Genomic DNA, 14820 nt, shown 5'->3' with positions numbered 1-14820 from the left:
GTTCCATAATAAGGAGACTAGCCGGCCTTCTGGTAGAAGGTCTTGAAGGCAGTTCATGGGCAAGATGGATGCTTTGTACCTTGCCTCCTGCTATCTTCGTGCTACTGGGCTCTGACATCACTGACTCTTCTCAGAATCCTTCCAGTACAGCTGAAGATGCTGATGTTGAGTTACATTATTATAGAGTATAGTAAAATACATATTATAGATCGGTACCACAGTTCAGTAGCAGTCACTCTGATGGTTCCATGTATATCAGCCTTGTCTTTCTAAACGGGCTGTGAATTCTCTGAAAGCGAAATCTAAGGGGCATATTTCTTCTATATACAACTCAATCCCCAGCAAAGGTCTAGGCATATAACATCTCAATAAATCTAGCCCAACTGACTGACGGTTGTATGGGAAGTGGCTGGAGCCGGGCTGGCTTTAGGCTGTCATGAGCTCATCATATACAAGGTGCTGCTTTCACCTTGCTAAGAGACAGAAAAGACAGAAGACTGATGGAAAACAAAGAATACTTTATTATAAGGTTAGGTGGAATGGATGGATTCAATAAATATTAGACCCCTGGGAGTACATCTCAGTCAGGGCTCATCCCTTTCATGGTAAGCATTTGCTCAGGGAGGGCATCAGGGGAAGGGGCCACCCTGCCCTTTATGGCTTTGCCCCTCTACCTAAGAGTACTAGTAGACCTGCCTTGGATTCTGGCACTGGGCAACTGGCTCTAATATTTCTGGCAAACTTGGGCAAGATATAGGGGTCTTCACCTTCAGAAGATAATTGCAGGAAGGGGCCTGAGCCCTTCACAGTTATGTCAATTGAGGCTTCTCACACTGGCCCGAAACCTTTCCCCATTATGTATCATCAACTACGGGAGGTAGCCTGGGCTGACCTGGGAGTGCAGCAGGGTGGGGATGGTGCGGAAGATGTCAGGCTCTGGGTCAGTGACTTATCTAGCTTTCGGGCCTCTGCCTCCAGGATGTTGGCTTCAGGGGCCCGAGCTACAGCCCACAGTGAGTTGGAAAGGTTGTGGTGCAGATCTGTTAGCTCTCGGCTTGTCTGCACACAGCGGGAGATGTAGTCCTGTTTCTGCTGCCGCTCCAGTGCCAGCTGTGTCTGCAGGGCTGTCACCTGTGGGGAGTGAGAGGGATGTTTGCCGGTTGGCCTCATCCTAGGGCCAGGTGGTAATGAGATCCCTACCCATGCCTCAACAGGAAGTCCTTGGCTCTCTGAGAAATGAGGGGTGGCCTAGAACCCGATTCTATCTTGGTAATATCCTGACCTCTAGTTGTTTGAGTCTTTCTCAATTGGACTAAAAGATCCTGAGGGCAGAGACTATACATCATATTCCCCTCTGTCTCCAATATTCCCAAGAACAAGACTGATAGAGCCAGAGCTTAAATAAAGATATGTTAGTTAATTTGAGCTTCCAGAAAGGGTAAATAAAAGAAAAAAGGACACTAAAGCTTTAAGCACTCACCTGCCTCTGTAACTCAGCCACATGTTTCAATTCTGAGGAATTCTCCTGTCCCCCTTTCTCCTGCTGAGAAAAACATAACACCTCTGCAGGGCAAGTCACCCACCTTATCCTACCACCCTGAGAGTCAGGGTCTTTGTCTTCCTTGGCTTCCAAAGAGGGAGAGTATGGCTGCCATAGTTTAAAAGGCACGGCATTCTCATGGCCTCTCCTCAAGGGCTGCCCAGTGCTGTAAAGAGGACCCTGGTGCTCTGGAGTCTGGGTACCCTGAGGCTTCAGGGAGGGAGAAACGCTTGGGAGATGAGTGACTCCCTCACCTCCTTTTGCCCACCCCTGTGGTATGTGAGCACACCTGGTTCTGCTGGTTGGGGAGGACTGGACGGGATGGCATAGAAGCTATATGACTATATATAGGAACTATATAACCACCAGATTAGAGTGGGAGACTCTAGGTAAGGAAAGGTGCCCAAGGCGGCTGTTCTGGGTAGAGGCAGGAAGGGTGGAAGGTTCCACAGTGGCATCAACGACAGGGTTCTGAAGCCTAAAGGAGTGGGGATTACAACCATGTAATACAACAGAGAGGTTGTGGGGTTAGTTAGGTCAAGCTTGGCCTCTTCCTCCTTGGCATAGAGCTTGGGAGGCTAACAGGAGAATGGGCACTAGGGGTCCGTTTAGTCACCTTGAACTTGATCCTGAGATGCTCCTGGATGGGCTGAAGTTACTGACCCACTCTCCAAATTGGGCCCAGTTCTTATTCCCCCTGTAGACTTCTGGAACATTTTCTTAGCTACCCTGACAAAGGGCCCTAACTAGCCTAGGAATCAGGGAAAACAAATACCTTCTGGCCTGGTGTGAGGGCTGTGGTCTCCCTAGGCAGGGGAGGTGTAGTATGGGTCATACGGTTAAAATTCCTCTTCAGTTTCCTCCGCTCCCGTTCTACCTGTTGCCAGGTAAGAGACACGGTCAGTCCTGGGTATGGGTGTCAGAGGAAGAGAATGGGGAGGAGAAAGCCAGGAGGTCAGAAGAAGTTTCAGGAACCGCCTGGGTATGAACAGAGGTCCAATCACTCACCTGCTCTAAGGTGACCCTCAATTGGAAGTTGTGTCGCTGAAGCCGGTTCCTCTCATGCTCTAGACTTGCCATAGCATGTAGCAGATACTTTAGCCTTTGCTGCCATTGCTGTGTCTTCTCAAGTTCTGTACAAGATCCATCATCCTCTGGTCCTGTGGCCTGAAGGAAAGACCTTCCAGTGAGATGTATTGGGAAGCCCTTCAGCCAAGGCAGGAATAAGAGGAGGTGCCAGAGATCAAACTGCCACTTCCCAGGCAGAGTATTCAGAGTCCCAATTCCACCAGGATGAGTACAGGATTCCAGAGACTGGTCTCTCTCTCCTCTCTTCTTTTTTCTCTCTCTCCCCTCTTCTTTTTTCTCTCTCTCCCCTCTCTTCTTTTCTCTCTCTCTGCCCTATTTCTCTCCCTCCTCTCTATTCTCTTTTCTCTCTTTCTCAAAACCAAAACTAAGTAAAACCCTTACCTTCCATCTTAGAATCAATACTAAGTGTTGGTTCCAAGGCAGAAGAGTGGTAAAGGCTAAGCAACTAGGGTTGTGACTTACCCAGGATCATATAGCGATGACATGTTTGAAGTCACATTTAAATACAAGATGTCCTGTCTCCGAGTCTGGCTGTGGCTCTACTGAGTCACCTTTTTTCTTTATTCCTCTACTTCTTCTAACACAACTCACCTTTCTTTGGGAAGTACCCTCATCTCCCTGGATCTCTGGCTCTGTCCTCCAAGCTGAGCCCCGGTTGTGGGATTGCTCATCCTCTAGAGCTTGTCTTGTGAGCTGCAACTGCTCCTGTGTCATTGTGGGGGGAACAAAGGTGTCACCTCAGTTCAGATCATCAGAAAAGCCATATCCTCCTCTCGCTTGTGCCCCAGGGCCTTGCCTTCAGCTGAGCCCTTATCTGGGTGCTGTCTCCCCAGTTACAATTTCAGCTCTTTGGTAGCATGAGCTGTCCAACTTGTCTATTGGATTCCCAGAATTTAGCATGGTACTTGACACACAGGAAACAGGTAACAATGCCTTTCATTTCATTCCATGTATGTTTTTGTCACTAAGGTTGTAAGCTCCCAGGAACAGATTCATGTCTCTTTAGATCGGTTTGGTGACTGGGCTGGGTATATGCTAAGTGCTCAATTTATACTGAGAGTGGGGAGAAGGATGGATTCACCCCCTGGATGGAAGATCAGTTGGGCAGTTACCATGAGGGCCAAGTGCTACCTGGGAAGTCTTCCTGAAATGATCTACTGATCCTTCTTATTCTGAAGTACCAGGCCTGCAGAGATGTAAATCAGCCTGATCATATGCCAACTCATAGCAGCATCAGGCAACAGCAGGAAATATCTCTTGCAAACAAAAGCAAGAGGGTATGCTGTGGTAGTGACAACCCAGTGTCATCTTGGGCACATGTCAGAGGTTGCCAACTCCAGAGTTAATGTGTTCTTGCTTGGTCCCCCATGAGTGATGGGAAGTATCCCCTCCATTCTGCCCTGTCAAGATTATTTGAGGATATAGATAGGGAAAAGAGGAACAGAGAGCAGAAAAGGAGTTCCTGAGTACAACTTAAACATATGTGAAGTGTCTGTTATGTACCGAGAATGCTGTGCTAGGTGAATGGAGGTAGGTAAGGGGGAATGGGGAGTCATGGCTAAATTAACTAAGACCAAGTGTCTGTTCTCATGGCACAGTCCAGGAGGGGAAATACACCACTGCTATAACAACATTAGAGAAAAGTGTGAGGTAAGGTGAATAAAGGAGAAGCAAACAAACTGTTATGTGAAGTCTGAAGGGGCAAGGTGACTGATGGGTTGGCCCAAAGACTAAAGCAGTGCTTTAGAAGAAAGATGGTCTTAGAGATTGTGTCCCTGTTGCCCATTTTAGGATGGATAGATGGATGGGTAGATAGATTCCTTCCTTCCTTTCTTTCTTCCTTCTTTCCTCCCTCCCTCCCTTCCTATAGGAATCTGGCTTTTCTCTGCAGCATACTAAATACCTGGTAGCATGGAGTGAGCTAACTGTCCAGGAGAAGTCCCAATGCTTTCCTGAGCTCCTGACCCCAAACCTCACCAGACCCAGAATGCCTGATGACCCTGGGAAACACATGTTCCCTGAGCTAGTTTGGTGGGGGCACTTCAGAATGCTCTGGCCACCCAATAACTGACCTCAAGTTGTAGCTGTTCTGTGTTTTGCTCTGCTGTCTTTGCCTGTAAGAATAGGGCAGCCTCACGCAGGTTACAGATGCTGGCTTCACTCTCAGCTAGGGAGAATGCCAAGGCTTGGGCCTTCTCTTGCCACTCAATTTCCCGAGCCTCTGTTTGCCTCAGGACATTCTTCACTCTCTCAAGCTCCTCTTGCAGCTTGGCCTCTTCCATGGACACAGGCGATATCTCACGGAGGGACATTTTCTCCATCGTCCCTGTCCCATAGACCTCCTCCTCCTCCCCATCCTCCATTTTCTCTGGGCTGTGGCTTTCATAGTAAGACTCCTGTCCATGCCTCCGGTGGGTCTCCTGCAGCTGGAACTCCTTTCTGGACAAGGTCAGCTGGAGATGCCTGAGGTTTTGTCTCAGGACCTTCTCTTCTTTTTCCTCACCTTTGTCTGATTGGTTCAGGGCTGCCTCTTGCTGCTGCCCCTTTTCCTTGAGTTGCCTCAGCTCCCCATCCCTCTGGGCCAGGGCCAGCTGCAGTTGCTGTACCATTTCTTGGTGCTGTAGCTGCTGCTCCCTGATCTCTTCCTCTCGCTCCCTCAGGGCCTCCTCCAGGTGCCGGGCCTGAGTCTGACATGAGTCCAAGGCCACCTGCAAAGCGGCTGCACTGCCTTCCAAGCGCTGGCTTAGTTCTGCCTGCTGGAGGAGCTCCTGGTCTTTCTTCTGAAGGGAGGCCTGGGCCACTCTGAGGGCTTCCTTGAGGGCCTGGACCTGGCCTGCTGTAGTTTTTTCCCACTGCCTGGCTTCTGTGTGCTGGTGCCAGGCCTGTGTCTCCTGCTCATGTCCTTGCTCTGTACACTGCTGTCGCAGGGTCTCCAGAACCTTCTCTTGCTCCTGAAACTCAGCCCTGAGATCTCCTAGCAGCTCTTCCAAAGCTTGAACCTGCAGCTCTGCAGCCGTTTGTTGTTGCTGTACTTTCTGGTTCTGTTCCTTGTGAGCCTCAATTGCCTCCTCATGCTCCTCCAGAGCTGCCCTGGCCTGTTCCAGGGCTGCTTGCAAAGTGCTCATCTGTTCTTCCTGGCTTTCCTGCTGTAATTGTGCCTTCTGCTGGAGGGCTTCCAGGTCTTGCACTTTGGTCTGCAAGGCCTCCTGCACCCTCTCCAGTTGGTCCTGCAGGGCCCTTTCCCTGGACTCCCGTCTCTCCTGGACTCTCCTGATATGCTGTTGTTGGGTCTCCAACTCTTGATCTTTCTGAGTTAAGAGCAGCGTCATCTCCCCAATCTTTCTCCGCAGGCCCTGTAGTTGCTCTTCCCGCTGTTCTCCATACTGTTGGAACATGTGAATCCTCTCTCGCTGGTACTCGACCTCCTTCTCCTTGTCCCTCAGGATCAACTTCATATGCTCCAGGCTGCTGCGTTGGGCCTTGGCTTGTCCCTTTTCTTCCTCTTCCCGTTCTATCATGAGCTGTCTTTGAGACTCAATTTCCTGATCTTTTTCCCTCAAGGCCAATTTCATCTGTTCAAAGTCTTCCTCTAATACTCTGTTCTGCAACATTCTCTGATCTTCCAGGACCAGAATTTTCTCTTCTTGTAGGACCAACTCCTGGTTTTTTTTCTCTAGGTCCCAAGTAAGCTGATCCTTTTGCTTCTTTAACTCTTCCACCTGGTCTCTGTAGGACTTCATCTCTTGGCATCTCTCCTCCAGATTTACTGTCAGGAGAGCATTGTGCTTTTCTAACTCTTTAATCTTTTTGTTCTGAGATTGTATTTCCTGACTTTTCTCCTCCAAGTCCAAAGTAAGATGGGTCAGAGTGACCCTCTGCATTTCTCTCTGGTTCTCTAAGTCCTCAATCTTTTTTTTCTGAGACTCTATTTCTTGATGATTCTTTTTCACTTCTAAAACCAGATGTTCCAGAGTGACCAACTGGTTTTCCAGATCTTGAATATGTTCTCTCTGGGACTCTAATGTTTGTGTTTTCTTCTGTAAATCCAGAGCTTGATGTTCCAGGATGTTTCCCTGAGTTTCTTGCTTTCCCTCAAGCTCTTTAATCTGCTCTCTCTGTAACCGTATTTGTTTCTTTTTCTGTTCCAGGGCCACAGGCAGATGTTCTAGTCCAGCTTTCTGTTTCTCCAGCTCTTGGATCTGTTCTTGCCGGGATTCCAGCTCTTGACTTCTCTTCTTTAGGTTCAGAGACAGATGTTCTTGCATCACCATTTGTGATTCTCTCTGTTTCTCCAGTTCTTGAATGACTCCCTGCAGGGCTTCTAATTCCTTCTCTCTCTTAGAAAGGGTACTGGTCAAGAGATCAACATTTTCCTGCAGGGCCTTCCCTTGGGCCAGCTTCTTCCTTAGGGCCTCTGCTTTCTCTCGCTCACTCTCTGCTTCTTCATTTTTCATTCTCAGGGCTGAGTGTGTTGCTCTCAGTTCTGCTTCCAGGGCCTCCCTGGCATTAGCTTGTGCCTTGGTGACTGCGACTGATGCTTGAAGGTGTTCCACCTCTGATACCAATTTTTCATTGGCTGCCCACAATGTTGCCTGCTCATTCTGAAAACAGAAATAGAAAGATCTTAAATGGACTATCCACTGTTACTCTCTGCCCTGAAAAGGATAGGCAAGGCTGGAGCAAATTATTCCCAGTCTACAAAGATCACTGAGTTACTAAGACTTATGTCTGAAGTCATACTACTATAGGTAAAACCTAGTCTAGAAGAACTTGGCTGCAGAATCCTTGGACTCAAAGGGCTCACAAGAAGAACAATCTCCTGACTTTGGGCACATCAGCTTTCTAGCTTCCTAACTTAGTGTACTTTTCACCTAATTTTGACATTTTGGAATTTTGGGACACTAGTGTTTTGAAAATAATGATGTTCCCATCCCAAGGGCCTTGAGAAGAATGACTGATGTAGGTTATTTTGTCCTTTGTCAATTAGCATTCACTACTGCTTGAAGTGCCATCTCTGGAATTTCATCCTTATAATTCTTATTCAATAAGAATAAGGTAGCACAAAGTCTTAGGGGAACAACTAGGGAATTAAGGCCAAATTCTTAGCCCTTTAAAATTATCCATATAAAATTAGGAGATGATTCTTCTATTTTGGCTGAACAATAAAAAAACTGTAAAAGACCCAGATTCTCCTTTGTAATAGTAATAATCTTAGTTGACTGAGGCTCTCTCAGTCTCATCCAATTTCCATTTCTTAGGAGTCACAAAATTAATATTCTTCTAAATTCAAGGGCAGACATCCATTAAAATCAATTTTGCACAAAAAGGAAGAGAATGGGGTCTGTCACAAACTTACCACAGATGGAAGCGTTTGAAAGAATAGTCTATTTTGGGGTAGTACTTCATGAGGCCAATAGTACAGAAGAGGAAACTGAGGCAGACCAGCACAGAAAAGGGAAAAGGAGCAAGAGTAATAGTTTGAACTATGACTAACATTGCAGAAGTAGCCCTTGTCTCATCTTTTATATTTCACAATGCCCACACAAAATTCTGGCTCAGAGGAGTTGGGGAATGAATTGAAGAGAAATAAAATCTTTAATACAGAGAACAAAATTAAATGAGGATCCTTCAAGATCCTACTAGCAATCCTTAGGGCAAAATCCAGGTAATAAGACAAAGGGACAGGGCAGTGAGTGGTCAGAACTAAATTTGGGGCAGATTATGGCTTTGAGTTGAAAGCTGCTAAGTAACCAGGGTCCTTGGCTCCTTGGGAACTATTCTAGTACTGGTTTAGAAGTAATTTGGCTCTGAACCTGGAAAGGAAACTTAGCTCTGAAAGCAGAATCACCTCACCTGGGCTTCTGTCCTTTGCTGCTCAGATCTCTTCAGACTGTTCTGCAGGGAAGCCACTCTTTCCTGAAGTACAGCCAACTCTGTCTCCAAAGAGCTCTGCTCTCCCTCCCATTTCAATTTCTCTATGGGAGGAAAGAAAGGGGATGTGGAGAGAAGAAATAGCAAGGGGAAGCATGGAGATGAGGATGAGGAAGGAAGTTAGAAGGGAAAGAAGAAAAAAGGGAGATTATATGCTTTTTTACAAATCTAAAAATTTGGCAATTCCTTAGTTCTAGATGTATCTTCAGGTTCTCATCTGTACTCTTATTACCAAGTCCCAGCACTGCCTCTAGCGGCCATTTCAATACTATTCTTAACCTAGCTGGTTGTTGTTCCAATCTGTGCTTCCTATTACATCTGGTATGCCCAACTTTTAAACATGCTGCCCAAAGTAATGATGTTCTCTGATGCATGGATGCCTCTGCTGATAAGGGGATTCCTTGACTTAGAGTCTATCCTCTCAGGGCATACCATGCCCCTACTTTTCTTACTGTTAACTATCATCCCTCTCCAGGCTTATTCAATTCCAGGGTGTACTGGCCTCCAACCTTACCTTTTTGATTCTGGGAGAGCAAACTTTGAAGCTCTTGAATTTCCGTAGAAAACTGGTTCCGCTCAGCCTCAGCTTGGGACAGATGTTGCTCCAGCTTCTCAACCTGACATTTCATATCATCCTACAGGAAGAAACAGGAAAGGCAATCTTGGATCTCACCAAATATTTTGACCATGATGAAGGCAGAAGAAAGAATTGAAATTTGAAAAAAACCGGCAATCTCCATATTAAGGTGGGACCAGATATATATGTTTCACCTATTCAGTTAAATCCAATTTCCTTGAGAAAAGTCAGACCCTGTGTCTTTTGCTTATTAGGCCCACAGTATCCACCATGGGGCTTTCTATAAGTCAGTTCCCTCAGCAGTACCTTCTTCTGTAGAAACGGGGAGTAATAGACAAGACCATCAATGTCAAGTAACAGTTGGGAAAAGAACAGGGTAATATGGCTACCATGGGTATGCTATATTTCTGAGGAGAGCCTGGTTCTTTTCAAATCCCAGAGGTTCAGACTGTGACCAGGTCATTCAGTGGTTCCAGTCTAGCCGAGGTTGTTTCTGTCCTCTTCACCCTTGAGATTTTTCCTACTTATCCTTCAAGGTCCAACTTAAGTCTCTTTTCCTTCAGGAAGTCTTCTCTAAACATTCTAACTTATACAGTGTATTCTAGTATTCATCATCTGTTTCACATCCTGGATATCACTACAATTCCCATACTATTGTCTACTATTGTTAAACACTTATAAAGTCATTTTACTTTTCTATTGTTTATGTTTTGCCTCCTCAACCAGAATCAAGGTCCTGGAGAGCAGAAACCATACTTATCCTTCTTAGTATCTCCTATAGTGCCTAACATGGGAAGTCAGATATGGAATCATAGCATTGCAGAATGTTAGAGTTAGAAGAGATTAAACATATCTCATTTCCTTACATTATAGATGTGGAAATAGTACAAGGTGCTCAATAAGTATTTCTAATTGGCTGGATAACTAATTGGAGGGACCTAGGAATATAGCTTAGTCCTGGGAACACCATAGGCTTAAAAGATGACAATCTTCTAGGAAGCTCCAGAATCAATCTAGTCTTTCTGGAATCTTGAAACCAAAAATGATCTAGGTCTAGGCCAAATCACCATAAAAGGGACTGAATCCCTGTGAATGCCTGAATTGATCTCAAGAATGTGACACTAGATTGTTATATCTACTTCTCTGTCATTCATCAGAGAAGCAGAAGAGCTAGGAGGGAGAAGGGTAGGAAGTAGAGATTTCAAAACAAGAAATGAGGACACATACCCGAGTATGACGAGCCTGCCAGAGGTCTCGCTGGAGCTTGTGAAGTAAAGATGCCACATCCTCAGTAGTAAAGTTCGTTACAGCAATCTGGTTTTTAAGGAAATTCTCTTGTCCTGAAAAAAATTTAAAAAGAAGGACAGGTGTATTACCTCTAGAACTGGATATCTTAGATAAAAGGGAAAAGCTAAGATTCAGTTAGAGATCCCTCTTTAAATATATCCATCTGATTGCTTTCCTTTTGGCCTGGACTCAAAGGTTGTCTTCTCTTACTCCTTCTCCAGTACAGAAATCTAATTCTTTTTCTTTCTCAGGGTCCCATCCCTGGCTCTGCTTTGATGCCTATTCTGCTCTTGGCCAAATGATCAGTTTCCTAGCAGTTGACCCACCTGGCTCCAAAGTTCTGGGGCTCCAGGAAAGGGGAGAAGCATCACCCGCACCACTCAGCTCTGGCCGACTCTCAATAGCACTTCCAAAGGCTTGCTGCAGAATGGAGTAGAGACCCATTAGCTGTGCCTGTGCCTGATGTCCGTTCTGCTGCTCTAATATTAGAGCCCCTACTTGGCTTTCTACACTGCACAGCTGGAGTTGCAGCTGGGCTGCCTTGGCCTCTTGTGCCCACAGTGAGGCTCTCAGCTGCTGCTCTGTTTTCTTTGATGCTCCCAACTTCTCCAAAAGGATTTCTTGATCCAAAAGAGAAGCTTCTTTTTTCTGCATCTCTTCCTTTAGAAACAGTACCTGCCAGGGAAGAAACATGCTCAATGGAGGAAGTGTAGAGAAGATATCTAGAGGTAGGTTAGATGGAACAACAGACAGGACCTGAAATCAGAAAGGCCTGAATTCAAATACAGCCTCAGATACTTTACTAGCTATGTACCCCCAGGCAAATCATTTAATGTCTATTTGCTTCCTCAAAAGTGAAGTGGGGTTAATAACAGCATCTACTTCTCAGGGATGTTGTGAGGATCAAATGAGATCATATTTGTAAGTGCTCAGCACAGTGCCTGGCACATAGTAAGCACTGTTTAAATTCTTATTCTCTTCCCCCATCTTGGAGGAGAGATCTATGATGAAACAATGTAGAAAGAGAAAATAATACATTAGATGACAGAGTCAGGATCCAAACAGATCCTAAAAAGCTGGCACACTAGGCCAATAAATTACATTTAAAAGGAAAAAATGCAAAAATCATCAGTCAGTATTATCTGCAATGGGGATAAGCTAGGAGCCTTCCCAATAAGATCAGGAGTGAAGCAAGGATGCCCATTATCACCAGAATTATTTAATATTGTATTAGAAATGTTAGTGGTGGCAATTAGAGAAGAAAAAGAAATTGAAGGGATTAAAGTAGGCAATGAGGAAACAAAACTATCATTCTTTGCAGATGAAATTGTCCCAATCTTTTGACCTGGAGACCATGGACATTATAAATCTCAAGGACATTAAAGATATAAAAAAAGATTGCATATATAACAAAACATTGATAGTAATAATTTCTGTGATAGCAAGAAAGTGAGTACTCATTGACTGAGGAATGGCTAAACAAATTGTGGCATATGAATTTAATAGAATATTATTGTACCATAAGAAATGACAAATATAAAGAATTAAGAGAAACAAAGAATTAAGAAAAAAGTTCTACAAACTGATAACAGAAATAGTTAGGTGGTATACTAGATGTAGTCAAAAGACCTGAGTTTGAACCCTGCTTCATTTAATCTCTCTCTCTTTTTTTTTAATCCTCACCTTCCATCTTGGAGTCAATACTGTGTATTGGCTCCAAGGCAGAAGAGTGGTAAGGGCTAGGCAATGGGGGTCAAGTGACTTGCCCAGAGTCACACAGCTGGGAAGTGTCTGAGGTCATATTTGAACCTAGGACCTCCCATCTCTAGGCCTGGCTCTCAATCCACTGAGCTACCCAGCTGCCCCCATTTAATCTCTTAAGGTTTATTTCCTCATTTTAAAAAATGGGGATAAAAGCAACTATTACCTACCTCCCAGGGTTATTGTGAGAAACAAACCTTAAAGCATTATGTAAATGTAGCTATTATTACTAAGTGAGATAAGCTGAACCAGGAAAACAATACATACAATTACAACACTGTAAAAGAAAAAAATACTAAAATAAGGCTAAAAGGGGCATCATAATAATGACTAATCTTGTTCCCTGAGATGAGAGAAGGAAATGTCTCTCCCTTTTTTTCTTGTAAAGATGGGGGACTGCTGAGGCATTATGTTGCACATACTGCCTTATGTGGTCATTGTGTCATTTGGTTTTGTTTAAGTGCTTTCACTATTGCAAGGGAAAGCTTATTTGGTTGTTTGTGTTCGGGGCAGGGGGCAGGTATATTCAGAAAAAACTATAATGTGAAAACAAAAATCATCAATAAAGAATTTTAAAAGAAAAATTTTTAAAACACGAAGAGGGTCCATTACACTCATGGAGAAGGATTTGCTCTATAAATCTTTCTAGAGGGCAAAGGCTAAGAAGGCCTCCACTAGAAGTAAGAAGAAAGGCACAAGAGGAACTAAGGTACCTGGGCACTGAGCTGCTCCTGTTCTTCCTGGGCCTCCTTCACTTCCTGACGCAAGGAACTCAGCTCTTGCTGTTGGAGTGAATCAGCCTCTTGTAAAATGAGGAGTCTTTGTTCCTTCTCTGCTAGTGACTGAACCAGGCTGCAAAGAGAAGAAAGAAGAAATAGACCATTGCTACCTCCTCCACTGTCTGGCTGGACAATACAAATTCAATAAAAATCTAATAAAACAATGGCATAATGCAGGGCCCCAGATTGAGCTGTAGAAGCCGCAGAAACTCAGGCCAGATAGCTCTACTTTGAAGTGAGCAGGTACTAATATAACATCCAAAGTCAAGAAAGAATGAGCAAACAACAAAAAAGAACCTGACCATAAAGGACTACTATAGTGACAAACTCAAGATACAAACATAGAAGATAACATTTTGAAATTTGAAAGCAAAGCCTTAAAAAAGAAAAAATGCAGGTTGGACACAAGTCCATCTCAAAGAGATACAAGAAAAATTTTAAAAGCAAAAAAAAAATTTAAAAACAAGACTGGTAAAGGAAAAAAATGGGAAAAGAAATGAGAGCTAGCAAACAAAATCATGAAAAGAGAATTAACAGCTTGGAAAAAGGTATAAAACCTCACTGAAGAAAGTAACTCCTTAAAAACAAGAATTGGTCAGATGAAAGCTGACTCCATGAGACATCAAAGTATAATGAAGTCAAGTCAAAAGATTTAAAACACAGAAGAAAATATGGAATATCTGAAAGAAAAAAATTACCTGTAAAATAGATCCAGGAGAAATAATTTAAGAATTATTGTTTGACCTAAAAACCATAAACAAACAACAAAAGCCTAGATATTATATTTCAAGAAATTACAAAGGAAAACTGCCTAGATAGCTTAAAACCAGAGGTCAAAGTAGAAATGGAAAGAATCCACTAAAAAAGTTTAAATGAAAACTCCAGGAACACTGTAACCAAAATTCAAAACTCCCAGATCAAGGTGAAAACTAAAAAGGGGACAGAAGGAATTAAAATATAAAATCACAGCCAGGATCACACAAGATTTAGCAGCTACCACTGAAGAATGGAAAGATATATTTTCAGATTATGATATTCTGGGAGGCAAAGGACCTAGGTTTACAAACAAGAATATCTAGCTACAAAATAAGCATGATATTATAGGGGGGGAAAAGGAGATATTTTATGATATAAGGACTTTCATGCATTCCTACTGCAAAGACTAGAACTGAATAGAAAATTTGGCACTTAAACACAGAACTTAAGAGAAGCATAAAAAGGTAAACAAATGAAAAATCTTATATAAGAGACTAAATAAAATAAAACTTTATATTATTGTAGGGGGAGATAATACATGTAATCCCTTAGAATTTTATCAACATCTTAGAGAGGTCTTAGAGGGAGTCTAATTCTTTTAATTTAGGTGTAATTCTATTGTGTTTGGATCTCAAAAGAAAAATGGGAGGGAGTAGAAAAAGGATGCACTGCAAGGGGGAAATAAAATGACTGTCAAAGTGCTAGACATATGCTGATTGGACTCTTCTGCACAACTTTCTTATAAAGGAAGATCTCAGAATTTCACTCTTTGGTTCCATGAGGGGGCGCTTTTACCTTGTCAGCCTAATTCCTTCTAGCTTAGGGTTTTTTAACTTGGGATCCATAGGCTCCAGAGAGATTTGAGGGGGGTAAGGAGCTATAAACTTAGGTGGGGGAAAAAAAAACTATCTTTCTTTTCATTAGCCTCTAAGTGAAATTTAGAATATCCATTGTGAATATTATAATACCAAACTACAGAAGTATTAGCAGTACCTGGCTTTGTCACCAACAGAAATCAAAGATATTTTCACATTACATTATGAAATGTTTCAATACATTATGAAATATTCAAATATTTCAGGGAATCATTTGTGCTCATT

General features: G+C 43.5%; 1 protein-coding gene across 10 annotated transcripts in view; it reads right to left on the bottom strand.

Annotated features, from left to right (window-relative positions):
• Positions 1 to 503: 503 nt before the first annotated feature.
• CEP250 (centrosomal protein 250) overlaps positions 504 to 14820 on the bottom strand; it is a 47150-nt gene continuing 32833 nt past the window's right edge. For 7 of the 10 annotated variants that reach the window (XM_007474240.3, XM_007474242.3, XM_007474241.3 and 4 more), the window contains exons 23-33: positions 12899 to 13037; positions 10751 to 11099; positions 10365 to 10477; positions 9075 to 9195; positions 8483 to 8604; positions 4702 to 7230; positions 3221 to 3334; positions 2549 to 2707; positions 2316 to 2417; positions 1481 to 1543; positions 504 to 1131 (exon numbers count right to left, since the gene is read on the bottom strand). In XM_007474240.3, coding sequence (XP_007474302.1) covers positions 865 to 1131; positions 1481 to 1543; positions 2316 to 2417; positions 2549 to 2707; positions 3221 to 3334; positions 4702 to 7230; positions 8483 to 8604; positions 9075 to 9195; positions 10365 to 10477; positions 10751 to 11099; positions 12899 to 13037 — 4078 coding nt within the window. In that variant the 3' untranslated portion in view covers positions 504 to 864. The remainder of the gene's footprint in view (positions 1132 to 1480; positions 1544 to 2315; positions 2418 to 2548; positions 2708 to 3220; positions 3335 to 4701; positions 7231 to 8482; positions 8605 to 9074; positions 9196 to 10364; positions 10478 to 10750; positions 11100 to 12898; positions 13038 to 14820) is intronic. The other 3 variants (XM_007474243.3, XM_056811778.1, XM_056811782.1) reach the window with 1 other exon arrangement.

The sequence above is a fragment of the Monodelphis domestica genome, chromosome 1 (assembly GCF_027887165.1).
Source record: "Monodelphis domestica isolate mMonDom1 chromosome 1, mMonDom1.pri, whole genome shotgun sequence".
NCBI classification, from domain to species: domain Eukaryota; kingdom Metazoa; phylum Chordata; class Mammalia; order Didelphimorphia; family Didelphidae; genus Monodelphis; species Monodelphis domestica.
The sequence above is the reverse complement of the archived record's forward strand: the minus strand, read 5'-3'. Positions and strand labels throughout refer to the sequence as shown.